Here is a 25,724-nt window from a genome sequence, read left to right as displayed (position 1 = left end):
TAGTGTACAATAAAACTCAGAACGGATCTACGCCCACATGTTCATCAAATCCACATACAGCTTCAAATCTGTCTCTATATAATACATCCTAAACAACATAGCACCAATTCCCTTTTTAAAGGATATTAGCCACATTTTGGGGAATCATATTTAATATTTTCCTAAATATTTTCAGTATGCTGTTCCACACAGACCAGACAGTGGGAGCTGCAATGATCACATTATAGTGTGTGAACTACAGTTTACAGCAGGGGGTTCCCAGTTCTGGTGCTGGTGACCCACACACACACACACCTGCTGGTTTCTGGTCCAGTCCAGCCCTCAGCTACACCATCAAACCCTTTCGCTGACTTAACCATCGTCCGATTCATTTGACCCGTCGGTTCTCAGCCCTTAAACATGTTGGAGCTTAAACCGATACATCCTGTAAGCGAGATAAAATCCCTAACGTGTGACTAGAAGCAAAATACCAATATTCAATCGAAACAACTTCTTCGCTCAATTAAGGCTTTTGATTATCTAACGAAGGTGAGAGGGGGTGAGAACCAGTAGGTGTGTGGGGGGTTGCACCAGGACCAGTACTGGGAACCACTGATTTAAACCAATATAGCTCCCTGCACGAATCACGCCTCGTCTCCTTGAATCTGGTTCAACCCCGCTACTTAACTCACGAGGAGAGGTGGAGGAGGGGGTAGGATTACCATGCACCCTGGATTTTGCGGCATACGTCCTCCTGTCTGCTCCTTAAATCTCCGTTTGGGAGGAACGTTCGGATATTTTTTAAAACGTACGGGATTTTCCCCCCCTAATCCCCGCCCCTCCCCAAAAAAGAAAGTTTTCCGCATTCCGCAGCGTCCATCCGCCACATTGGTGGCGGCGGTGGGATTCCTCCTGCCCTCACCGAGTGGAGGGTGGGAGCATCCAGGAAAGCACGACACGAGCGCGAGAGTCAGGAGCCCGCTTCCCGCCGGGAGACCCGCGGGCCCGAATGTCTACCTACCGCCGCCGCCGTCGTCGTCTTGCGTGTCAGCGGTCTCGGACTCCTCGTCCGCGTCGGCCACGCCCGTGCTGATGAGCTGCTGCAGGACAGCCTCCGCGATGGGCATCACCATGGCCGTGGTGGAGGTGTTGCTGAGCCACATGGAGAGGAAGACCGTGCAGCACATGAAACCCAGCACCAGCCTGCGGGCAGGGAGGCAGACACTCGGCAATGAGGGAGGAAGAGGAGGAGGAGGAGGAGGAGGAGGTGCCACTCAGTGGGATCAACCGTGGGACGCAGCCAGCTGGGCTGTTCATGTGGTTGTATTCCTTGACTTCAATGACGTAAGCGCTGGGGCCCTTGGTTGAGTTCCGGACCTGGGGCGCTCCGGTTTCCTCCCACAGTCCGGAGACATGCTGGGGGGTAAATTGACTTCTGGGAAGACTGGCCCTGGTGTGAGTATGTGTGTGTGTGTGTGTGTGTGTGTGTGTGTGTGTGTGTGTGTGTGTGTGTCCTGCGATGGACTGGCCCTGGTGTGAGTGTGTGAGTGTGTGTGTGTGTCCTGCGATGGACTGGCCCTGTGTGTGTGTGTGTGTGTGTGTGTGTGTGTGTGTGTGTGTGTGTGTGTGTGTGTGTCCTGGGATAGGCCCTGGCTCTCCCGTGACCCTGAACTGGATGAAGGTGTTAGAAAATGGATAGACTGCTGGATAACGAATGTGACACCTGGGTCTGTTCACTTCTATAGAGTGGCCTTTCTGAGGCGTCCGCGAGTCTTGGAGCAGTTTGTCAGTGTCTCCAGGCTTTGATTTCTCTGAGACAAACGGTGTGTATTTCCCCTAGCGGACGAGACCACCCCCCCCCACACCCAACCACCAACCCACCCGCCCACACCCACACCCACACCCACACACCCGCACACAAACACACCCACACCCCCACACACAATCCCACACAACCACACCTACCCATCCACCCCCCCACACCCACACCCACACCCACCACACCCAAACACACCCACACACACCCACACACACCCACACACACACACCTACACCCCCACACACACACACCTACACCCCCACACCCAACCACCAACCCATCCACACCCACACCCACACCCACACACACCCACACCCACACACACCCCCACCACACCCACCCCCACCCATCACACCCACACACACCCAAACACACACACACCCACCCACACACACCCAAACACACACACACCCGCACCCAAACACAATCCCACACACCCAAACACACACCCGCACCCAAACACACCCACCCACACCCACACCCACACTACCACACCCACCCATCCACCCCCACCCCCCCACACCCCCAAACACACCCCCACACACAATCCCACACAACCACCCCCACCCATCACACCCACACACACCCACACCCGCACCCCCACACACAAACCCACACACAATCCCACACAACCACACCCACCCATCCACCCCCACACACACACACACACGCACCCCCACCCCCACCCCCACCCCCCCACACACACCCACACACCCACCCCACCCCCACCCCCCGACAGGCGAGGCGCTGGGTTACCCACATGCCCGGCTTGGCCCCGGCGATCATGACCATCCGCAGGGCGATGCGCTTGTGCAGGTTCCACTTCTCGATGGAGGCCGCCAGGCAGATGACCCCGATGAGCAGCAGGGTGGTGTCCTTGCAGTACTCCGCCGCCACCTGGGGGGGGGCCGGAGAGAGGGAGAAGAAAGCCGTCAGCGCGGGACGGGAGCCCCGCACAGCTCCCTTTCACTGGCGGGGCGCGCCGGTATGTCACACGTCTGCTCCTTCGCCCCGCAAGGTCGCTGTGATCGGCCCACCTCTGAGGCAGGCGTTGACCCACCCCAACAAGCCGGGTCCCCCCCCCCACTGGAGCCCAGCAGGTGTGAGCCTGGCCAGTACCTGGAGGGGAGACTCCTGGGAAAGCTGAGGCTGCTGCTGGGAGAGGTGTGAGTGGGGCCAGCAGGGGGCGCTCACCCTGCGGTCTGTGTGGGTCCTCATGCCCCAGTATAGTGACGGGGACACTAGACTGTAAACAGGCGCCGTCCTTCAGATGAGACGTCAAACCGAGGTCCTGACTCTCTGTGGTCATTAAAAACCCCAGGGTGTCTCTCGGCAAGAGTAGGGGTGTTACCCCAGTGTCCTGGCCAAATTCCCCCCCTGGCCTTTACCCCTCATGGCCTCCTAATAACCCCCCTCTCTGAACTGGCTCCATCCCTCTGCTCTCCTCCCCACTGAGAGCTGGTGTGTGTGAGAGGACTGGAGCATCATCCAGGTGGGGCTGCACACTGGTGGGGGTAGTGGGATTCCCCCTGACCTGGGAAGAGCTCGGAGTGGAGGGTCCAGATAAGCGCTGTATGAGGTATGACGATATTATTAATTATTATTGTCATGTCTCGGTTGTCATTACTAATAAGAGGTCTCTGTCATAAACTGGGCTGAAAAAGTTCAGTTATTTTAACTGGCAAAGGGGACCACTTAAGGCTTTGTCCATATTAACACACACATCTGTTTGGAGACTTTTATTTCTGGAGGAGTTCGAAAAAACAAACTTCTCCCTCATATTCCACTTGCTAATATCATCCCGGCTGTGTACTGCAGAGCATTGACATCTTCCCTTCTCTTTGTATTCAGGTAACCCTTTTCCAAACTTAATACCAGTACCAGTTATCTCAACCATCACAATGTCATGATCAGAGTGCCAAAAGGGAGATGTTAACACACTCCCTATCCCAAAGTCTCTGGATGCAAAGATATAGTCTAACCTCTTAGCTAAACCCATTGCATTCCTCCACGTGGGGGCAGGTTTCCCCTTAGGATCTCTTACCTATTCAGGTAACCCAGACACTCGCTGAAGTCCCGGAGCTAATCTGGAACCGAGGTTCGCACTCATTGAAGAGTGACGTCACCCTGATCACTCTTGCACCGGGACCCCGGACTGCGAGATCGGGAACTCCCAGCCCTGGTCCCGGAGGAAGACTGTCTCTGCCGATTCTGGTTCCAGCTGAGCTCTAAAGCCCCAGTGTGCTGAAGCTGATCGATGCCTTAATTGATCCGCTGGCTCGTTCAGAGTTTTAACAGCACCCGTTTCTTCGGCTCGTTCCCTGAAATGTCAGAATTACCCAGCACCAAGGGGACTGTCTACGTCGCTTAAAGATGGTGAGTGAAGGAGGAATGTTTGTGAAAAGGTGGAGAAGAATCATGGTTTCCTCCTGCTTACTGAGCTCTCGCCACTATCTGACCCGAGATTACATCGTCTCCCTTGATACTCCCCCAGGATATCCTTTATCTGGTCCTGGGCTGCGAGCAGGATGCAACCGAAATCAATCCGTGCCAATCAGGTTTCAACCTGATCGGCTGCCGTTGTCCCAGAAGAGGCTGGCCAGTGCAATGTCTGGCTGTTTTTTTTTTTTCCTGAATGGAAGAGCCGCAGGAAGAGCTAATCTGTGTGCGATAGCAGCTGTTTTGAAGACTCGGCGATCCAAGCACGCGAACTGGCTGGACTCGCTGACTCGTGCTGCTGTAGAGATTCCGCTGAATTGACAGAAACGGATATCCCGTTTGGGCGGCAGAGTGTCTCAGGGGTCAGCGTTTGCTGCCTTGCAGCGCTGAGGCCCCGGGTTCAATTCCGGACCTGGGGCGCTGTCCGTGGGGAGTTTGCATGTTTTCCCGCGTTTGTGTGGGTTTCATCCCTCAGGCCCGAGACATGCAGGTGGGTTAGTTAGCTTCTGGGGAAATTGCCCCTGGTGTGTGTGTGTGTGTGTGTGTGTGTGTGTGTGTGTGTGTGTGTGTGTGTGTGTGTGTGTGTGTGTGTGTGTGTGTGTGTCATGCGAAGGACTGGTTCTTCAGTACCACAGTCTCTCCACAGGGCGAGAGCGAGAGTTAGTGAGAATTGTGACATGAGTCGGCCCTTCCTGCTCACTAGTCCCTGTGCTGAGGCACTGTGATGGACGAGTGGATAAGTACAGGTTGTGCAGCAGATGTTTCACCACAGAGTGTTCCAACCTGATCTGTGTGCAGAATTAACAAGTGAGTAGTATTTGTGGCCCAAACTATCTGGCAGTGGAGAGCGATATTTCTATTGGATTAGAAGAGCTGGATTCACAAGCCTGCTTGTCTACAGAGCCACAGGGCCGCTTCACCTCACCAGAGGTCTCCTTGCCTCGTTCTGAATCACAGAACATGGTGCTGTGCAGACCTGGAAATCTCCTCTATTCTGTGATGGAAGTGGGAGGTTTTACATGTTACTGTGTTGCATTTGACTTTCATTGCGGTTTAGGATGCGCTCATACTCATACTCTGCCTGGAGAGCACCTTGAACCTGATCTGTCCTCCTGTCCGGCAGCAGAGCATTTGCTCTCTCCATCAAGGCCAAACGATATAAATGCGGCTTTGCCACTGGTTCAGCGCTCTGTCATTGAGCTTCTTCCTGACTGCAGAAGTACATAGACATACACACTGGACCAGTGCTCTGTCATTGAGCTTCTTCCTGACTGCAGAAGTACATAGACATACACACTGGACCAGTGCTCTGTCATTGAGCTTCTTCCTGACTGCAGAAGTACATAGACATACACACTGGACCAGTGCTCTGTCATTGAGCTTCTTCCTGACCGCAGAACTACATAGACATACACACTGGACCAGTGCTCTGTCATTATGCTTCTTCCTGACCGCAGAAGTACATAGACATACACACTGGACCAGTGCTCTGTCATTATGCTTCTTCCTGACCACAGAAGTACATAGACATACACACTGGACCAGTGCTCTGTCATTGAGCTTCTTACTGACCACAGAAGTACATAGACATACACACTGGACCAGTGCTCTGTTATTGAGCTTCTCACTGACCACAGAAGTACATAGACATACACACTGGACCAGTGCTCTGTTATTGAGCTTCTCACTGACCACAGAAGTACATAGACATACACACTGGACCAGTGCTCTGTCATTGAGCTTCTTACTGTCCACAGAAGTACATAGACATACACACTGGACCAGTGCTCTGTCATTGAGCTTCTTACCGACCGCAGAAGTACATAGACATACGCACTGGACCAGTGCTCTGTCATTGAGCTTCTTCCTGACCGCAGAAGTACATAGATGTAGATCAGTGTAGATGGCGTTGTGCCTGGCTGACCTCTGCTGACCCGCGGCCCTGGGGTCTCAGTCACACAGAAAGGAGGGAGGTTTACCTCGCTGGACTTCAGGACCCCAAACAGTGGGTAGAGGAAGGCTGGCACGAGTGCAGCAGCACCCAGAGGGACGGCTTCCGACACCCAGTAGACCGCTGTCACAATCAGCACGTAGGCACAGGAGGCCTCCTGTCAGAGAGAGAGAGCAGGGTCCCAGTTAAAAGCACTCGACGTTACAAGGTACAGAGGAAGCAGCACACGGATGTGATCACCCCTGAGTTCAGTGAATATTCACTTGTTGAATATTCCTCCCAAAAAGTCAGATTTCCTCAGCCGAGAACTTGACAGGGACCAAACCAACTATTCGCACCGCCTGCTGTTGAGCAAGAGAGACAGTGGACGGCCAGCTGGAACCTTCAGCTTCCTGGTTTTTCAACCATCACCCAGCCAATTGTCTTCCGCCATTTTGTCAGGTGACCAGAAACGGCAGGTCATTCCCCGTTGCATTCTGGGGGATGCAGTTCCAAGAAGACCCTGCATCTTGTCTCCACGTACAATGGAGATCTCTCTAACCTCTCAGAATGTGTTCAAAGTGTTCGGCACATCTAATAAAATATATTGGTGCCGATATTTATGTATGGAACGTCTTTGGTTTTCAGTTTTAAAGAACATTTTGTTGCGACCTGTGAATCTTTGTACCTTTGATCTACAAGCTTCCAAACATGAGCTATTTTCTTATCTCATTAGTGCTGATTTCTCTGTTCACAAACACTCATTGCATGCTTGTGGCAGTTTTACTTTATCACCTAGCTTTGAAGACAGCACCCTACAGACCCAGCCCTCCTGTGAGGGTCTGTGCTCTGATTAACCACATTCACTGAGTTTTCTGAAAATCTGTGATTGCTTGATTTAATTTCCTTCTCCTCCGGCGTACTTCGGTTAGCACCATAAATAAACAGCACAGGAGTGCTGGAACTTGACCAATTAAGTGCTATGTGACCGCGCTCCAGGAGAACAGGACTTTGGCGCTGTACAAATTCAGAACACTGCGACATGCACGTCGAGGACTGAACCAGCTTTTAATCCAAAGTGATTGTTCTGACAAAGAAAACTCAGGAGATCAAAGAGCGAGGACACATGAAGGCTTCATAACTTTGACCGACCGCTTAATAAAATCCTGTCACAGAATCAGATCCTACCCGTAATGAAAGGCCAGAGCCTAAGATTTTAGCAATTAGTCAAATTGGATTTTTTCCATGTTTATTTTAAAGAACTTCTGGTGTGGGTATAAGCTTATTCCACAACCAACAAAAGTTCTGGAACCGATCTACAGATCCTAAGCCTACTATGATGTTAACAGTACAGCTTTCCTCTGTTCCTATTGTAGACTATCTGACTGCAACGATAAGATTCATCTGGCTTCCCGGACAAGTCAGTCTGTCCCTTATCTTCGTTCATTAGTTATCCACTAGTTCGGGTTTACCTGTGCATTTCTAGAAACGGAATTCAGACGAAAACACTGCAGTTTCCTCAAAGACAGAGCGTCAGAACTTTGTCTCCCCCCTGTATCAGATTAAAATATTTATTCATGTTTTTGCATTTTAATCTTCATTCTACACCCCTGCATGACAGTGGAGCTCCTTGCTGTAAAGAGCAGAGCCAGTTCTATAAAAAAAAAAGATGCCATAGAACAGCCTCACACACTCAACACCAGAGCCAGTCTTCCCAGAAGCCAATACACCCACCAGCACGTCTTTGGACTGAGGGAGGAAACCGGAACACTTGGGGGAAACCCACGTGAACATGAGAAGAACACGCAGACTCCACCCAGACAGCACCCCGGGTCAGGATTTGAACCCAGGGCCCCAGCAAAGCGAAACACTGTGCCACCTGTCGTGAAATCAGGATTTACTCATTCAGAAGTAGTCAAACGTGCATCTGTAAGACTGATTTAACTGTTTGAATGTTCCTCGGGTATGACATGACACATACTGCGGTTTCTAATTGGGAATTTTTACAGAGCTTAGAAAACGCACCTCAACCCCAGTCTCCGAACTCTTGGCATTCAAAGCGCTACCCCTGTTGTGAGAGAAGGCAAGCTATTCCGAACTTCATTAAGCAGGCTTTGGGAGTTATGCAACGTGGCTAAATTTAACCTCTCCCCTCATTTAAAAAAAAAAACAACCAAAAGAAACAAATGACATTGTTTGGAGAATTTAACAAAGGAGAACTCTCGGCCACCTGACGTGTGCGCTTGATTGGTAGTGACATTTTCAAACTGATTAAAGTTCTCCGTCTGCACAATCGGGTCTTTACGGGATTAGGAGCCCACCAGACGGAGTTTCTGGAGAAGCACTGGGACGCTGGAATGCACGCACCAGACAAAAGTACCTGCTGTGGACAGTATATGCCTTTATATACCTGCTGGACTGTATATGCCTGTTGAAATTCTTGATGACTACAAGTACTTAGGACTGATCATTGACAAAAACTTCAAATGGGACAAATGCTGTGACACGATCTATAAAAAAAGGCCAACAGAGACTCTTCTTTTTTAGAAAACTCCGCTACTTTAAGGTCGATAAAACTTGCTGTGCACAGTATATGCCTTTATATACCTGCGGTATATATACCTCTATATAACTACTGTACACAGTATTTACCTGCTGTATATATACGCCTATATTAACTGGTGTATACAGTATATACCTTTTTTATACCTGCTGTATACAGTATATACAGTATATACCTCTATTAACTTCTGTACACAGTACATACCTCTATATACTTGCTGGATATATGCTTTTTATACTTAACGCGTACATAGCCTTATAAAGCTGTGCTAAATGAAATCCACGTGAAAGAGTGGCTAACTAACTCATTCATCAATTCACTTGTACGTGCAGTAGGTTCACCAGAATCGATAGGCAAGTGAGCACCCCACAACTGGACGCCTCTAGTGCCAGGTCAGCCGAAATGGATATTCTCACTATCGCAGGCCCGCCGCAATAAGCTTTAATAATAATAATAATAATTGCTTACACTTCTATAGCGCCTGTCTGGACCCTCCACTCGGAGCTCTTCCCAGGTCAGGGGGAATCCCACTACCCCCACCAGTGTGCAGCCCCACCTGGATGATGCTCCAGTCCTCTCCCACACACCAGCTCTCAGTGGGGAGGAGAGCAGAGGGATGGAGCCAGTTCAGAGAGGGGGGTTATTAGGAGGCCATGATGGGTAAAGACCAGGGGGGGAATTTGGCCAGGACACTGGGGTAACACCCCTACTGTTGTCAAGAGACACCCTGGGATTGTTAATGACCACAGAGAGTCAGGACCTTAGTTTTACATCTCGTCTGAAGGACGGCACCTGTTTACAGTCTAGTGTCCCCGTCACTACACTGGGGCATGAGGACCCACACAGACCGCAGGGTGAGCGCCCCCTGCTGGCCCCCACTCACACCTCTCCCAGCAGCAGGCTCAGCTTTCCCAGGAGTCTCCCCTCCAGGTACTGACCAGGCTCACACCTGCTGAGCTCCAGTGGGGCTGCCAGCTGGGAGCTGCAGGGTGATATGGATCCTGGCATAAATTTCCCTCAGCACCACCACTCAGACGCAGAAGGCATATTTACACGAGCTTGCAAAAGAGAAACATCTGGAACCACTGCGGTTTCAGACCCGTTTCATGTTGCTTTCGCTCAGCATGGCGTCACTGAAACGGCAGCGTTCCGCCATCAAGACGCACCGATCATTTCAGACGTTCCTCAGACGTCCGTTTTGGTCGAAGAAGTTTCTATGCGTCAATATTTCCCGCAAGGTTTCTGAAAAACACTGATGCAGCGCAGATTAACGGAGCTCAGACCAGGGTGAGCCAGTGCGGTCGGTGACTGTCCCGTTTAATTACACCTTCTCGTAGGCGTCACGTTTGAAGATTACGCAGGCGCTCCGGCCGCGCCATTAACGTACCAGTAAACAAGGACAGACGATAAAAAATACCCCCTACAGAAGAGTATGAACTTCATAGTGGATAGAGAGCCGAATACTGCTTCTACAAGTGAGATCTCAGGATCTAGAGTCCATCAGAGGTACTTCATCAGGAACCTGCTTCAGCCGGCTGGAGGTTCTGCCATCTTGCAAACACGTTCAGGCCGGGAGCACACCTGACCCACTCCCCAGCCTGATTGCGCGTCACGGACGCGTGAGGCGAGAAGAGAAGGCATTTATTTCTGGGTGGGATCAGCCGTGTGCGTCGCGGTGCAAGGTCTCCCCAGCTGTGAATTACATCACAGGTGTCCGCTGACTCGTTTTTAATCCCGAGCAGAATTAGCGGGCGCGGAGAATTTCAGCGCCTGTCTTTTCTGGCCGCCCTTAAAACGCCGTCTTTGCTCGAAGTTTTTTTTTTATTATTATTTTCCGCTGAATTTCTCCTTCTGTGTTGAGTGAAGGCACGACAGCGGCGGAAAGAAAAAACAAGAACTGCAGAAGTGGTCAAAGAGAAGCTGTAGCTCCGCACCCTTCCACAGCCGTGCGTATCTGAGCTTCCTGAAGTCCCCCCCTGATCTTCAAATACCTTGGAGACCCCGGAGCCGGCCGAGCCCTCGCTGGGGCAGGGGGGACGTGTCGAAACCTGACCGGGACGCCAGGTGACCGGCTCAGGAATTTTCCGAAACCGGCTGCGTCTGTGCTTCGATTAGCTGTAATGACGGATTCCGAGTAAAAAAACAAACAAACAAACTTGTTTTTCTGGCTGAAATCTTCGGCGCCGCGGAAAGCGAACGAGCGGAGTCACTACCGCACAACGGATGAAATATCGGACGAGAAGTACGACAGCACGTGTTTGAGTTTGAAGGATAGGAGAGATGCCCCCTTCTGAACTGTTTACACGCGTCATATGTCATGAATTCAGCGCCACCTATCCATTTTTTTTACGGCTTTCTCCACTTCAGGGTCACGGGGGATCCGGAGTCTATCCCAGCAGGCAGTGGGCACAAGGCGGGGTACACCCTGGACAGGACGCCAGTCCATCACAGGACACACACACACACAAACGCACTCACACCAGGGCCAGTCCATCACAGGACACACACACTCACTCCAGGGGCCGGTTTTTCCCAGAAACCCATTAACCCACCAGCAGGTCTGCGGACCGTAGGGAGAAATCCACACAAACGCGGGGGAGAACATGCAGACTCCACCCAGACAGCACCCCAGGCCCGGACTTGAACCCAGGGCCCCAGAGCTCACCTCTGCGCCCACGTGCCGCCCTGATAGAGATCCAGTATTTCATGGGATACAGAACAGGAATGCCACATGCCCCTAGTCCATGCTAATTACGTTATTTAAACAATAAATCAATTACAAACAAACCAAAAAAAAGTTTTCTGTGGGGAGGAAACCAGAATATTTTAGGTAGCGTATTTTGCTGGGGTTTTTTAGGGCATTTTTACGATTTGCGTGAACAGTAATCATAATAGCATCAGTCGTGCATCTGCACTAGAGATGAAGCGGTGAGCGATAAACAAGGAAAACGAGAAAAATACAGGTCAGCGATCAGCAAGGAACACGGGACTTCACTTATCAAATGCTGAAACACCGAGGAACTGGTCGCAGGTCGTGTCCAGATCCATTTATACAGCTGGATGGAGAGATGCAGATGTAGAATCGATGACAGTATCACACCTGGGCTTTTAACTCACAGCCTCCCCGTTATTAATAATAATAATAATAATAATAATAATAATAATAATTGCTTACACTTACACAGTGCTTTTCTGGACCCTCCACTCTGAGCTCTTTCCAGATCAGGGGGAATCCCACTACCCCCACCAGTGTGCAGCCCCACCTGGATGATGCTCCAGTCCTCTCACACACACCAGCTCTCAGTGGGGAGGAGAGCAGAGGGATGGAGCCAGTTCAGAGAGGGGGGTTATTAGGAGGCCATGAGGGGTAAAGGCCAGGGGGGAATTTGGCCAGGACACTGGGGTAACACCCCTACTCTTGTCGAGAGACACCCCGGGATTGTTAATGACCACAGAGAGTCAGGACCTCGGTTTGACGTCTCATCTGAAGGACGGCGCCTGTTTACAGTCTAGTGTCCCCGTCACTATACTGGGGCATGAGGACCCACACAGACCGCAGGGTGAGCGCCCCCTGCTGGCCCCACTCACACCTCTCCCAGCAGCAGCCTCAGCTTTCCCCAGGAGTCTCCCCTCCAGGTACTGGCCAGGCTCACACCTGCTGGGCTCCAGTGGGGGGGCTGCCAGCTGGGAGCTGCAGGGGGACACAGCTCCACTCAAAGCGCTTGACAGGCTATGGGGAACCCCACTACCACCACCAGTGTGAAGCCCCCACCTTCTCCACTCCTGCTCCACACCTTTAGGTGCGCACGCACACCTCACCTTGTAGACGTCGCAGACAAAGCAGGGGCCAGTATACAGCAGCATCGCCATTGCAGCCAAACAAGGGGGTCAGACCCCCCAAAAGGGTGAGGCGCCACGATGAATCAGTTCAGATGTGTTTTTAACAAAAACTGAGGTTTTGTAACTGAGTCGCTCAGGTAACTGAGCTAGCCCAGACTATGACGCATGCAGATGGAATAATCTCTCAAGTGTCAGGTTGTGCACCGAGACGTTTAAAAAGAACGCAGGCTCTTGAGCCTGGACAAGAAGCAGACTTTGCAGCGACGCGATTCGGGATTTGAAAGGCGTGGATAAAAGTCAGCCGAAGCGGCGAGGGGGAGGGTATCTCTTTACACCAAGGGTTGTGGGTGTCTGTTGCAGTCTGCCCTCTGTAAGAACCTTTAACAAAGCCACTCGTTCAGGATGATAAACTACCGAATGACCGCCTCCTATCTGTTGCTTCACTGTCTTCCATGCGTTTGTAAAACAATATTTGCGAGGCAGACGGGGGACTTTTTAAAGTGTGAGTTCACCTTTTTTGCCGGGGCCGCGGTAGTTTTCCATAAACCTGGCACAGTTCCCTAGTCTCCTTCCCTCCTCTCACCTCGGCTTCCAGGCATTCGAGCGAGGTCAAGCTGTGAACTGACCGTGTTTGGGAGACATTCCTCTCGGTGTTACATTCGGGGGACCTTTGTCCCAAAAAAATAAATAAAATAAGGCCGGAAAGGCTTTGTAGGTTTGAGAAGGGAGGGGTTAGTTCGTTCGAAGAAAAGAAGCCCGGCAGGGATCGTCACATGTCGATCTCAAGCAGCTCTTCCGCACCACCACCTTCACGGAGATTAGCTCTACATATCGAGCAAAAACGCCCCATGTCGGTTTCCCTTCTCCTCCCTGTCTCTGTATTGGAGCTGCCCCTGTGTTCCCTCACTCTGAACGGGGTTAAAATACTGGGCTTAGCGGAGCATTGTCTGTAATTCCAATTGCAAGTTGCCCGTTTCCCCCTCCCCCCACTAATATTGCTCACGACCTTAAGCGAAACTTGTCGCACGTCTTTGCGACGGGCTCAACTCCGTGCGCAACGTCGGTCCGCGTTTCTGGCTTGTCATGCCGGCGAGGGAGGTTTTTGATCTCCGTCGCTGAGACGAAAGAGAGAGAGAGAGAGTTCCCACACCTGCCAAAACCACAACAGGTCCCAATCCTACTGGGAGAGGGAGGAGGGAACTCAGTTGATCTGGCAGCCCAGTATGTGATCTCCTGTCCCAGCCTGAGGAACAGTGAGTCTGTCTCCCAATAATAATAATACAGTGTGTGATCTCCTGTCCCAGCCTGAGGAACAGACAGTGAGCCTGTCTCTCAATAATAATAATACAGTGTGTGATCTCCTGTCCCAGCCTGAGGAACAGACAGTGAGCCTGTCTCTCAATAATAATAATACAGTGTGCGATCTCCTGTCCCAGCCTGAGGAACAGACAGTGAGCCTGTCTCTCAATAATAATAATACAGTGTGGGATCTCCTGTCCCAGCCTGAGGAACAGACAGTGAGCCTGTCTCTCAATAATAATAATACAGTGTGTGATCTCCTGTCCCAGCCTGAGGAACAGACAGTGAGCCTGTCTCTCAATAATAATAATACAGTGTGTGATCTCCTGTCCCAGCCTGAGGAACAGACAGTGAGCCTGTCTCTCAGTAATAATAATACAGTGTGTGATCTCCTGTCCCAGCCTGAGGAACAGTGAGCCTGTCTCTCAATAATAATAATACAGTGTGCGATCTCCTGTCCCAGCCTGAGGAACAGACAGTGAGCCTGTCTCTCAATAATAATAATACAGTGTGTGATCTCCTGTCCCAGCCTGAGGAACAGACAGTGAGCCTGTCTCTCAATAATAATAATACAGTGTGTGACCTCCTGTCCCAGCCTGAGGAACAGTGAGTCCGTCTCCCAGTAATGCTCCAGCCGCCTACAGTATATGTCAATATTTTATAATATGTCTTTGTTGTAAATGTCTGTAACATGTCTGTAGATTTTATTTTACTTCTATTTTTTGTCTTGTTCCCTGTTAATTGTATTATTTTTATTTGCTTTGGCAACACTGATTGTACCCAGCGGTCATGCTAATAAAGCACCTTGAATTGAATTGAATTGAATTGAGAGAGAGGGGGAGAGAACACGCGTTAATCTCTCCCTCCGTCACCTAAAAACAAGCCCAGGCTGAAACAATTGCTTTACTGTTTACTGTTCAGAAAGTCCTTTTGGACTGCTTGTTGCAAATCGTGCTTCCAGCGCATTCCGATGACTTTCACCCACCCCCCGGAAAAAAACAGCTCAGCGCACCAGAGCACACCGAGAACTAGCTCTTGCCCTGCTTAAGCGTGACTTTTTTTTCCTCCCCCGCCCCCCCAGAAACTTCCAGAACTTTTTCCACTGATACGTCCAGAGGTCCAGAGGGATGTTGTCACGACTATAGTCCCCCCTCCTTAAGGGTGCTCCAGCCCTTTCACTAAAGACTTCATTCCATGCACCTGCGCCCCATTCCCAGCCCACCTTAAAAGCCAGGCGCTGACGCTCTTCCGGGCTCTGCTCTGATTTCCATATCGTGCGAGTCTGGGACCTGGAAGCGCCTGGTCCCGTTAAGGTTTTAACCTCGGTTCCCGTTCCCGTTCCCGTTCCTGTTCCCCGTCCGCCGGTTCCGACCCGGCCTTCGTGGTTTTTAATTCTTGTTCTGATGGATCTCCTGGTTTTGGACTTACTCGTGTGTTTTGGATTTTCCCTAAGGATTACTCTCCTCGGCCACACCTCCCCCGTGCACCAGCGCACCTTGGACACGCCCCCCTGTCTTCAGCCCCGTTTTCCTGCATGACGTTTCCCCAGTGTTTCCCCACTCCGTCGGACTGTGTCGTCCGCATAGGGTCCGGAAAGAACTGTTCGTTACAGATGTCCTGTCGGCGTGCGCTCCCCACTTACCAGGAACGGTAAACGCAAAGACAACAGTAAAAGATGCTGTCTGGGTCTACATAAAATATGGTTTTCCCAGGTCAGGGGGAATCCCACTGCCGCCACCAGTGTGCAGCCCCACCTGGATGATGCTCCAGTCCTCTCACACACACCAGCTCTCAGTGGGGAGGAGAGCAGAGGGATGGAGCCAGTTCAGAGAGGGGGGTTATTAGGAGGCCATGGCTGGTACTCCAGTACAACAGTGTACTTTATTATACCACAGTAAGAGAGTCCATTACTGTATAATAATAATCACCCTTAGACTTATACAGCACCTGTCTGGACCCTCCACTCCGAGCTCTTCCCAGGTCAGGGGGAATCCCACTACCCCCACCAGTGTGCAGCCCCACCTGGATGATGCTCCAGTCCTCTCCCACACACCAGCTCTCAGTGGGGAGGAGAGCAGAGGGATGGAGCCAGTTCAGAGAGGGGGGTTATTAGGAGGGCATGAGGGGTAAAGGCCAGGGGGGAAATTATAAAAGTATAATCATACAGGACAGGAAAGCCCCCCAAGAAGGTAGAGGCGACTCTTTAGCGGCTGACGTTTGGCCCAGTCCTGCCCCATTAGGGAAACACGGGATCGAGCAGGACTCCTCCCAGGTGTCTTTCCCTGGAATGGGCCGTCGGAGGAGAGACACTACAGTCAATCCCCTGCGAATACAATCTGCTGCTCAGAGCCCTGGCCCTTCCCAGAGGGATATCTCGGGAACCGTGCTGGGAATGAAAACAGAAAGCCCAGAGGAAGGAAAACAATGTGGCGTTTGAAACCAGACAGGAATCCTCCCTGACAGAGGAAGATGTTGATGATACTATTATTATCATCATCTATATTAACAACTGATTAATACATAAGCATTACTAAATATATTATTAATATACTATTTATATTTTCATTATATTGTATATTATTACTATTAATATAATATTATTTAATTAAAATTAACAAGTAAGTATTAATAATTAATAAGTACTTATTAATGACATCTCTATTATTATTATACTGTAATATTAACTTATGTATCATCACTTTTTTGGCACTTTCCAGTAAAGCAATTCGATCCTATTAATTCAGTTTAATTGATTGTTAATTAATAATAGGGCAACGACGACGATCCCTGCTCACTGGCAGTAGTTCCCAGCCCTGGTCCTGCAGGAACACTGGGACACTGGAACACTGGTGCCGGCTGGCGACTTAATTTATTAGACTTTAACTTGTTTCTTCTATTTGTCCTCTGGGAGCCCGTTCCATCCCAGGCACGCCCACAACGGGAGGGGCATCGAACAAAACACACCCACAGTGGGCGTGGTGTTCCAGCAGACACGCCCTTTGTGGGAGTGACACCGTGTAGGACACGCCCAGGGTGAGTATTTTGATTCCCTGCTGTTTACATCTCAGTTAACACGCCGGATTGAGAGGAGTTCTGACACTCAGGACTTCTCCTGCAGGTGCTTGGCGTCAAACCCAGACTCCAGGACCGGGGTGCTGGTTCCCCCTGCTTTGTTGAAACGCACGATAAGCGGTCATCGGTCGAATGTGTGCCCTGAAACCCCCGCCCCCACCACCACCATGAAATCAAGAGATATCATGTCTCGCAGAAGCCGACACACGCCTTGCGAAACTCTGGTGCGCTTCGGCGTCGCTCGTTAATTTGTCAAACGGGAGTAAAAAAAGGATCAGATCCTCAGATCACAGCTAGATGCGATTCACCACAACTGCGTTTCGGCCCTGATGATGATGATTAACCCCCTGAAAAGGAGTGAACGCGCCGTGCCCACTCTACAAAACCCAGCACCATCGCTGCTTTTAGAAATCAGTTTTGATCTCCTCCAACTGCGCCAGGATTTCACCTGGGCCGGTCTCAGTGGCCGGAGCGCAGACACGACTTTTACTGGGGGGGGGGAGACCTCGAGTTTTCCTCGTCGGGCATTAATAAAAGTCAGATCGAGAGCTCTGCGCTCGATCTGCCTCAGGAGCGGGGACAGGGGAGCAGGAAACACGCTCACGCGTGATCTCTCGCTGTCCCTCTCTACCCCTCCACAGCGGCGGAGTTGCCGCGGTGCGCGCCGCCGGAGGGAGAGAGTTAGGGAGGGTCGGCGGACTCGGGTTTGAGCTGACTTACGCTGCTGGGGTGGATGAGAGGCAGGGGGAGGAGAGACAGCGGGATGAAGACGACCAGCAGCATCTTCCTCGCCGCCCACAGTTTCCCCGGCAGGTCCATGCGCCCGGATCCCGGTCGCACCTGGGCGCTTTCGTGCATCTCGGCCCGATCTGGAGACCGCGGCGGCGGCAGCGAAGGCGGCTGTTCCCCGTTTTGTTTTGGCTGTTTTCCTCTCAGGAAAAAAGAAAAAAAAAAGCCCCGTGTTCCCTGCGTCTCCTTCGGCTTCCCTTTCCCCGGCTCGGGCGACGGACCTCTCTGGTCTGACCTCCGGCGTTGACCGGGCCGTCCCGTTTTTGTATGTCTTCTGCCACCGGGGTCGAAGCGAGGGGAGGGTAGCGATTATTTTTTTTGCTCCTGTCGACACTTAATTCTCGTGATTTTTCCTCCCCTCCTCTCTCCTCTCTCCTCTCTCCTCTCGTCCGCCGGTAGTCCCGGGTGAAACACCGGCTCTGCGCCACGCTGCGGTTCCCGCTCCACTCCGCCCGGGTCCGACTCCCAGCCTCCTTTTATAGCGCTAGCTGAGGCTCCCTTTCTGAGGGAGCTAATCGCTTCTGTCAACAGTTTCTTATCTGTCACCCACAGCGGCCCACGTTACCCTCCGTCTGACGCTATTGATTCCTAAAACCCTCCAGGAACGAGACCTGTATTGGATCCGGAATGTCGTCTCCGCTGTTTTGTGTGTGTTTATGTCGTAAAAACACCTCAGCCTTTTCTCATTTATAGGCTTTGGGCTAAGAAGAGCGAGATTTTTTTTTTTGGTATCGCCGCCTGATTGGTCGCTCGCCTGCCAATCAGAGCTCCGAAGCGTGCTTTTCGGGCCCGTCTAGGGGCGGGGCGAGACTCCCACCAATTTATGAATGAAAAGACTCCGGGGGGAGACTGAGCTCCGTTTAAAAGATTAACCCCAAGAGCAGAATTGACGTTATTTTGCGTATCAAACACAAAAACGACACTATATACAGTAAGCGGTCACATATATTGGAAGGTACACATCTTACGCCGATATTTCCAGTCATTGGTAAGTGACATCGGTCACGCCAAAACTCTGGAATTCTATCCCCAAGGAAAACCGGAGAGTCCCATACCCCGAGTGTATTTAAATCTAGACCCCAGACCTTTCTTCTCAGAGATGTTTTTAATTTAATTCGTGCCTGTGTCTGCTCCATTTGGAATGACCATGTATCTTCTGCTGCGTCTCCTTCCGCTGGTGACCCGTCTGCAGCTGTTTTTACACCCATCGTCAAGCGCTTCGAGACGCTCCTTTCAAAGGCGCTATATAACGTGACGTTTATTATCCTTTCCCGTTGATAGGAGCTATGGCGAACACCTACAGCACACTCTCGCGTGGGCCGGTGGGGAGTTATTGATCAACGTCAATATGACGATTCGCTTCACAAAACGGGGCAGCGAATTGTTGCTCTGTGGGTTTTTTTTGTTGGAAAAGTTTTTCTAAACTCGCTTTCCGTGGCAGGTAGTTTACATCACACGCGAGTTAAAGCGATAGGACGGTTTAAAACGCTCGGGGGGGGGGGTATTTAACCCTTTCAGGAACCGATCGTTTTAAGGCCGCTGGGACCAGATAATTTAGAGTTGATCTAATTTGGCATTAGGGCGCCTTGAGGGAAAACACATATTTATACCCGGCTGGACAGCGATTGGCGAAATCGAAAATGGAAAAAAGTGCACACAGAACCTTTCAGTTAAACATGTTCAGGTGAGGCTGCACACTGGTGGTGGTGGAGGGGATCCCCATTACCTGTAAAGCGCTTTGAGTGGAGAGTCCAGAAAAGCGCTCTATAAGTGTAAGCAATTATTATTATTATGATGTCATCGGTCACGGGACTATATCAGGAAAATAACATCTTCCGACACCACAAACTCATCGCCGTCTTGAAGCAATTGGCCGAGAAACCGCTCAAGGGGTGTCATTAGTGCCTCTTTTCGGGTAGCGCGTCGATTCGCGCATGGGACCGAAATTTATAAACCTACCGTATTGATTATTACGCACAGAGGGAAAAAAAGGCATTTGTCTTTTTTCTCGTGGACGGGATTCAAAAGGTAAGTATTACGTGACTGTTGCCCTTTTTAAAACTTAACGAGATGGTTTCAAATCTACTGTTTTTGGTGTGTGTGTGTGAATGTGAAGATTTCCATTTTGTGATTCTCTGTATTTATTTGCGACAAGAAAATAAAGTTTCCGGCGTTTTTTTCAGTTTGGCGAGCTCGGCGCTCAGACCCTATATTAGTCCTCGAGGTTAGTCGCGCACGAAAAGATCACGTCGCGGAGCGAAGCTGTGGGCGTGGGGGGAGGGGTCCTATGTCAGCTCGCGGTTTTGCGTGGAATAGGCCGTGTCTCCGTGACGGTGGCGGGGGGAGGGCGATTCGCCTCTCCCGGTCGGGGGCTTCACGTTGACCCAGGCTGAAGTTAATTACCACCTGTAAGGACAGCCTGATGACGGGATAGGGATCCTGTGCAGCCGCAGGAGTCGCTGGTAGACACGGCAACACAGTCCGAATCGAGAGGCGAGGTACGAAGTCAAAAGGCAAAAGTCCAAAATCCAGAGTGACACCAGGTTTGATAACGGCCAGGCAGAGCTCTCAGGGAGTAGACTCAGTACCGAGCAGCGGGAAGGACGGTTTAAACAGCGCCGCTTGCCTGTGGAAGCTGTTTTTAGATCCTGTTTTAAAGGCTTATCATATGATGGCACACGTGAAACTGAAAGATCTGTGTTGCCTTTTTTTTTGTGGCAATTTTGTGCAAAACAACATGCCGCGCCCGTCGCTCCACCTTTTACGGTCGTTTTGTGTCAGAAAATCAATCAATCAATCAATCTCGACGACAGGATACCCGTCTCGGGTCTGTTGTTCTGTTGCCGCTGTTCGCCGCCCGCCAGCTCAGAATCAGCGAGCTGTCCCGGCGCGGCCGGAGCGTCGCCGAAGGCGGGTACGGGGCCTCTTCCTCGGGCCTGGGATGTGTCAGTACACCGGCCACCTGATTCCCCCAGCTCCCAGAGCTCCGTGAAGTTTGGCCCCCCCTGCAGACAGCACAAACGAGGAAACCCGCCTCGTTCGTTAGTGCTGCGTTTCGTTCCCGAGATATAGCGCCTTGTTTTTCCGGTGATCGCGTGACCACGCACGGTGCCTTTGGCCTCCAGTGACCCCGTCTGCCCAGTTCAAGCTCTCTGTTACTGTTTAGCTCGCACCCTTAACATTGTCAATCAATATCCATAAACATATGAGCCTCCTTAGATGTGAATAATACTAAGACATGACGCTTCCCGACAAGTTAACTATCTATGACATGAACCTGTATTTGTAATGTATGTAAAATCACCGTGATTGTAAGATCTCTGAATTTATTTTCTAAAGCACGTTTTCCTTTTTTTTCCCTACCGTGTCACGCTGTTGCCAAACGCGTAACTGTGGGATACCATCGCGACAAGACCTCCGCAGCACGTCATGATAGAGACCCCGTGTATATGTATACCCCATGATAGAGGCACGTATATCGCGGCAGTGTATATCACGACCGGCGCCTTGCTTCAATGCCACCCTGGCACCGCTGTCGCAACAAAGTTCTCATATCAGGACATGACATACCCAGATAGGACGTGTCGCAACATATGGACTCCATGTCGCGACATGGGGGAGTGGGCGTTTTGCCTGGGCATTTCATATCGCGATATGCGGGCTTCATGTCGTGACATGGGGGCGGGGGATCTTTGTCGGGGTATTTCATATCGCGATATATGGGCTCCGTGTCGCGACATGGGGGCGGGGCATTTTGTTGGGGTATTTCATATCGCGATATAAAGGCTTCATGTCACGACATGGGCGTGGGGGCGTCTGTCATATCGCAATATGTGGACTCCGTGTAGCGACATGGGGTGGACCATATCGCGATATGCGGGCTCCATGTTGCGACATGGGGGCGGGGGCGTTTTGTCAGAGTATCTCATATTGCGATATATGGACAGCGATGCGCCAGTCGCGATGGGTGTCACGATGTGATCGTGATGCGCGCACTCCTATCGTGACATGCTATCGGAGACGTGAACGCGCTGTGGATGCCCTGACATTCTTTGTCTGCTATTCAGATTTGACCTTAGTGCGACTTCTCTTAGATTGATTAGTGATTGGAAACCAATGGATGTGTTACTGTATATCCAGCCTGCTCATACAGCACACACGGTACACACAGAACTTCCGCTGTGGCGCTGTAGCCAATCAGAGTGTCGATTCTCACTCTTCACCCAATCGCGGCCCGAGCTGTTCGGGGGTTTAGCCAATCACGGGGCTGAGAGCTGTTCAAGCCGGCAGCGCCAGGTGGATCGGCGTGTTTACTGTCTATGAGAATCTAATGCTTTACTTATTTGCAAAATAACTACATCGGCTTATTTTTTTAACGTCTCTATTGATTCACAATGCCCCGTACTCTTCGAAATAAAAACGTTTTTTATTTGCAATATAACTGTCTCCGCCGCTGTCTGTAATGAATACGTGGTATTTGAACAATTGTTATCGTATATTTAAAGTAGGGGAAACACCTTCTGCTTTGTACTTCAGAAATGAATAGAAATGTAAAGTCTGTGATCATTATATTATTATGCACGTGCTTTCAGTTTTGCTGTTTACTGTTAAATTATATCGATCTTGAAACGAATGCCTAAAAATGTGAATATGGGCTCTCGTGTTGTACCAGCGGTAATTTGGAAACTGGTGTCTCTTCACCAGTGAAAGGAGTACACCAGCAATACATTTTCGAGAACATGGTTAAAAATTAAAAGAAAACACGTAACCCAATGAACTAATATAGTAACTCCTCCCTAAATATAAGACTTGTTTATTCGTGTAAAGGCTGCAAAGTCTGGGTCAACCGATCAAAAGATCACAACTGGAAGATCTGTTTTGCTGTTTTGGACGTCACAGAGTGACAGAGTGACGTCACAGCCAGGAAAAGACGGCGCTATATTGAAATATATTGAAACATCCAGCACCCCCCGACCAGACAGACTCGGAAAACAAATTGCCCCCATCGTCTTCATCACAATCAGGAGCTCAAGTACCGAGTTTGTTGGTACCTGTAAACTTCCTTGTAGATGGTCACGTGATTACCCGAAAAAACAAGGCGCTATATCTCGGAAACGAAAGCAGCGTAAACTATACTTACAGCGACACAAACCGGGTCGGGGGGGACGTCACCCCCCCAAAAAAAGAAGGCGCTATATCTCGGGCAAGAAAGAAGCTGGGAAGTTACTTTCAACGGTACAAACCGGCACAAACGAACGAGACCCAGGGGGGGCTGGGTGACGTCACGTCCTCGAAAAAACAAGGCGCTATATCTAGGAAACGAAAGCTATTCGAAAGCTATATAAGACACTATACAGGTTCTGGATCTCGAAGAAATAGCCGGGATACAGTCCAGTCCGTGTCGCCTCAGCCCTTAACAGCAACGCGCTGGTGTTCTGATAAAGGCGGGATGTGGAAAGCACGATCAACAAGGCTCTCTTTCCAGATCTTCGCTCTCGGGTTTCTGGCTTGGACTCAGGGCTGCTTGATTAAACACAGCCTTGTTATGGATAGTGAGAACAACAATCCGATCTGTCTTCACGTGTTTCTCCAGCTTTTTTGGTTTATCGTTAGGACAGACCATGCGGTCAATCTCTACCCGCTTTATCCAGTTCTGGGGTCGCGGGGGGTGGACACCAGTCCATCACAGGACACAAACACTCACACCAGGGTCAGTCCATCACAGGACACACACACGCACACACACACACCAGGGCCAGTCCATCACAGGACACACACACACACCAGGGCCACTCCATTACAGGAGACACACACACACACACCAGGGCCACTCCATCACAGGACACACACACACACACACACACACACACACACACACACACCAGGGTCAACCAGAAGCCAATCAACCCAGTATGTCTCTGCAGTCCAGGAGGAAAGCCACGTGAACACAGCGAGAACATGCAAACTCCACACAGACAGCAATGCTGACCACTGCAATTGTGCAGGGTAAACGCAGGACATTTCATACTGAGCCAGCAGCACGGAAAAGCGAACAAGACTCCCGATTCCCAGCGGGGGATTGGAGAGCCGTTATGAGCCCCAGACGGGGATGGCGCTGTCGTACTTGCGGCGTTAGACATCGCTGCAGTAGAAACGCGGCTGTATAAATGCCTCTCTTAGTTGTCCCTGTAAACGGAAATTCGTTCTCAGCTGGCAGGAACAACCAAAATATGAACACAAAACGTGTAAGAAAAGGGCAAAACAGACGCACAGTCTTGACCTGTTTTCTACGTGGACGGAAATCAGCAGGATGTTGAGACAGCTGTGAGCAGATGTGCCTGGTCGCTTGTCGCCATCTAGCGGCGAGAAGCCGTTACTTCAGTTTCAGTAACAAACCACGACGTAACGCGTCTCCTGTACTGTAGTGCGTTGATCACACTCGAACGTACACAGTAATTCAGTCGCCTGGCAGAAACTGGCTGAGTTTGGGAAACACAAAAACGCAGAGCAGGCTGCGACCGAGTGCTTTAAAACCCACAATCGCAGTCCTCTATTTGACATAACGTCCACGACGTCTCTTTTCAAGAGGCGCAGTACGCCGTGGTCTCTACATTTATTCACACCCTTGAAGATTTACAACTAAGGTAGATCTGGTTCATCAAGGACTGAATATATTTGGAGGCTCCTGTATAACATACGATAGCTTACAGGTGTCTAAACACACTAACTGGTACAGTGATATAAGTTTTCCATCACTATGAAATTATATAATAATAATAATAATAATAATAATAATAATAATAATAATAATAATAATAATAATAATAAATTATATAGCGTCTTTATTTTATATAGCATCTTTAAAGGAGGCTTCTCAAAGCGCTTTACAGGATGACAATAACAATAAATAAAAAGAATACACAAGATAAAACACAATGACAGCACACAGAGGAGACCGTGGATGTTGGTACTGAGTACAGTAGGAGCAGAGGGGTGAGGAATGGAACCAGTTCAGTAAAGGCTTTTCTGAAGAAGAAGGTTTTGAGTCTGGAATTGAAGGAGTTTAGAGAAGGTGACTCTCTGATATCCTTGGGCAGAGAGTTCCAGAGCTTGGGGGCATAACAGGAGAAGGCCCTGTCGTCCATAGAGTGTAGACGGGCTTGGGGGACAGTAAGGAGAGCAGAATTAGAAAGGTGAAGGTTGTGAGGTGGGGAGTAGGGCAGTAATAGTTCAGACAGGTACTGAGGTGCCAAGCCATGCAGAGCCTTACATAAAACACTAGCCAATTATTTTTTACAACAATCGCTCGATTCAGAGCTCACATTATTTATTTAGGGGGGCCAATATAGTCCCACAAAATTGTCTCAACCTGTAGGTTTTGCTCAAACTGGTTTGGTCTTGTAACCCACTAAATGGAGTTTGTAGCCAAAGTTCAGGAGAGATGACAACAGCCAAGTTCAGTCAGACTCAGGTGTCATTCATTTGCAGTGTCATTTCCTCCCCTGTACGCATTAACAATCCTGTTCGTGATCCCTTCTCATCCTCTTCCTCTTCTTCTTCACCAGCAGATATAATCCCCCTGCAGCAGCTCCCAGCTGACAAACCCCCCCCTGAGCCCAGCAGGTGTGAGCCTGGCCAGTACCTGGAGGGGAGACTCCTGGGAAAGCTGAGGCTGCAGCTTCAACTGTTTTTGCAGAATTAGCCATGCAGGGAAAGCCCAGCAGACATTGTCCAATGTACACCCAGTCACTGAAGTTACATATACTTCATCACGCACAGACTGTTTCAAAGCGATTGCTCACTAGTCCCTGTACTGACAGAGGGACTGTGATGGACGAGTGAATAAGGACAGGTTGTCCAGCAGACATTTCATCGCGGGAATGTTCCAACCTGATCTGCAGGCAGAGTCAACCAGTGAGCAGTATTTGTCAGTGAAACCGTCTGGAAGTTGAGAGCGATATTTCTGCTGGAGTAAAAGAGCTGGATTCACAAGC

General features: G+C 50.3%; 1 protein-coding gene and 1 long non-coding RNA gene across 3 annotated transcripts in view; one reads left to right on the top strand and one right to left on the bottom strand.

Annotated features, from left to right (window-relative positions):
* Nucleotides 1-18,405, bottom strand: part of slc13a4 (solute carrier family 13 member 4) — a 38,686-nt gene extending 20,281 nt beyond the window's left edge. The window contains exons 1-4 of the mRNA XM_069192009.1: nt 17,662-18,405; nt 6,217-6,345; nt 2,559-2,695; nt 1,001-1,182 (exon numbers count right to left, since the gene is read on the bottom strand). Of these exons, the coding sequence (XP_069048110.1) occupies nt 1,001-1,182; nt 2,559-2,695; nt 6,217-6,345; nt 17,662-17,799 (586 nt within the window). The 5' untranslated portion in view covers nt 17,800-18,405. The remainder of the gene's footprint in view (nt 1-1,000; nt 1,183-2,558; nt 2,696-6,216; nt 6,346-17,661) is intronic.
* A 1,023-nt stretch (nt 18,406-19,428) lies between these two features.
* LOC138240789 (uncharacterized) lies at nt 19,429-25,724 on the top strand. 2 transcript variants are annotated; one of them, XR_011190031.1, is made up of 2 exons: nt 19,429-19,758; nt 25,299-25,724. It is a non-coding gene; the product is annotated as an uncharacterized lncRNA (long non-coding RNA). The 2 variants fall into 2 exon arrangements; XR_011190030.1 differs by having other exon boundaries at nt 25,296-25,724.

The sequence above is a fragment of the Lepisosteus oculatus genome, chromosome 7, assembly GCF_040954835.1.
Source record: "Lepisosteus oculatus isolate fLepOcu1 chromosome 7, fLepOcu1.hap2, whole genome shotgun sequence".
Taxonomy (NCBI): domain Eukaryota; kingdom Metazoa; phylum Chordata; class Actinopteri; order Semionotiformes; family Lepisosteidae; genus Lepisosteus; species Lepisosteus oculatus.
The sequence above is the reverse complement of the archived record's forward strand: the minus strand, read 5'-3'. Positions and strand labels throughout refer to the sequence as shown.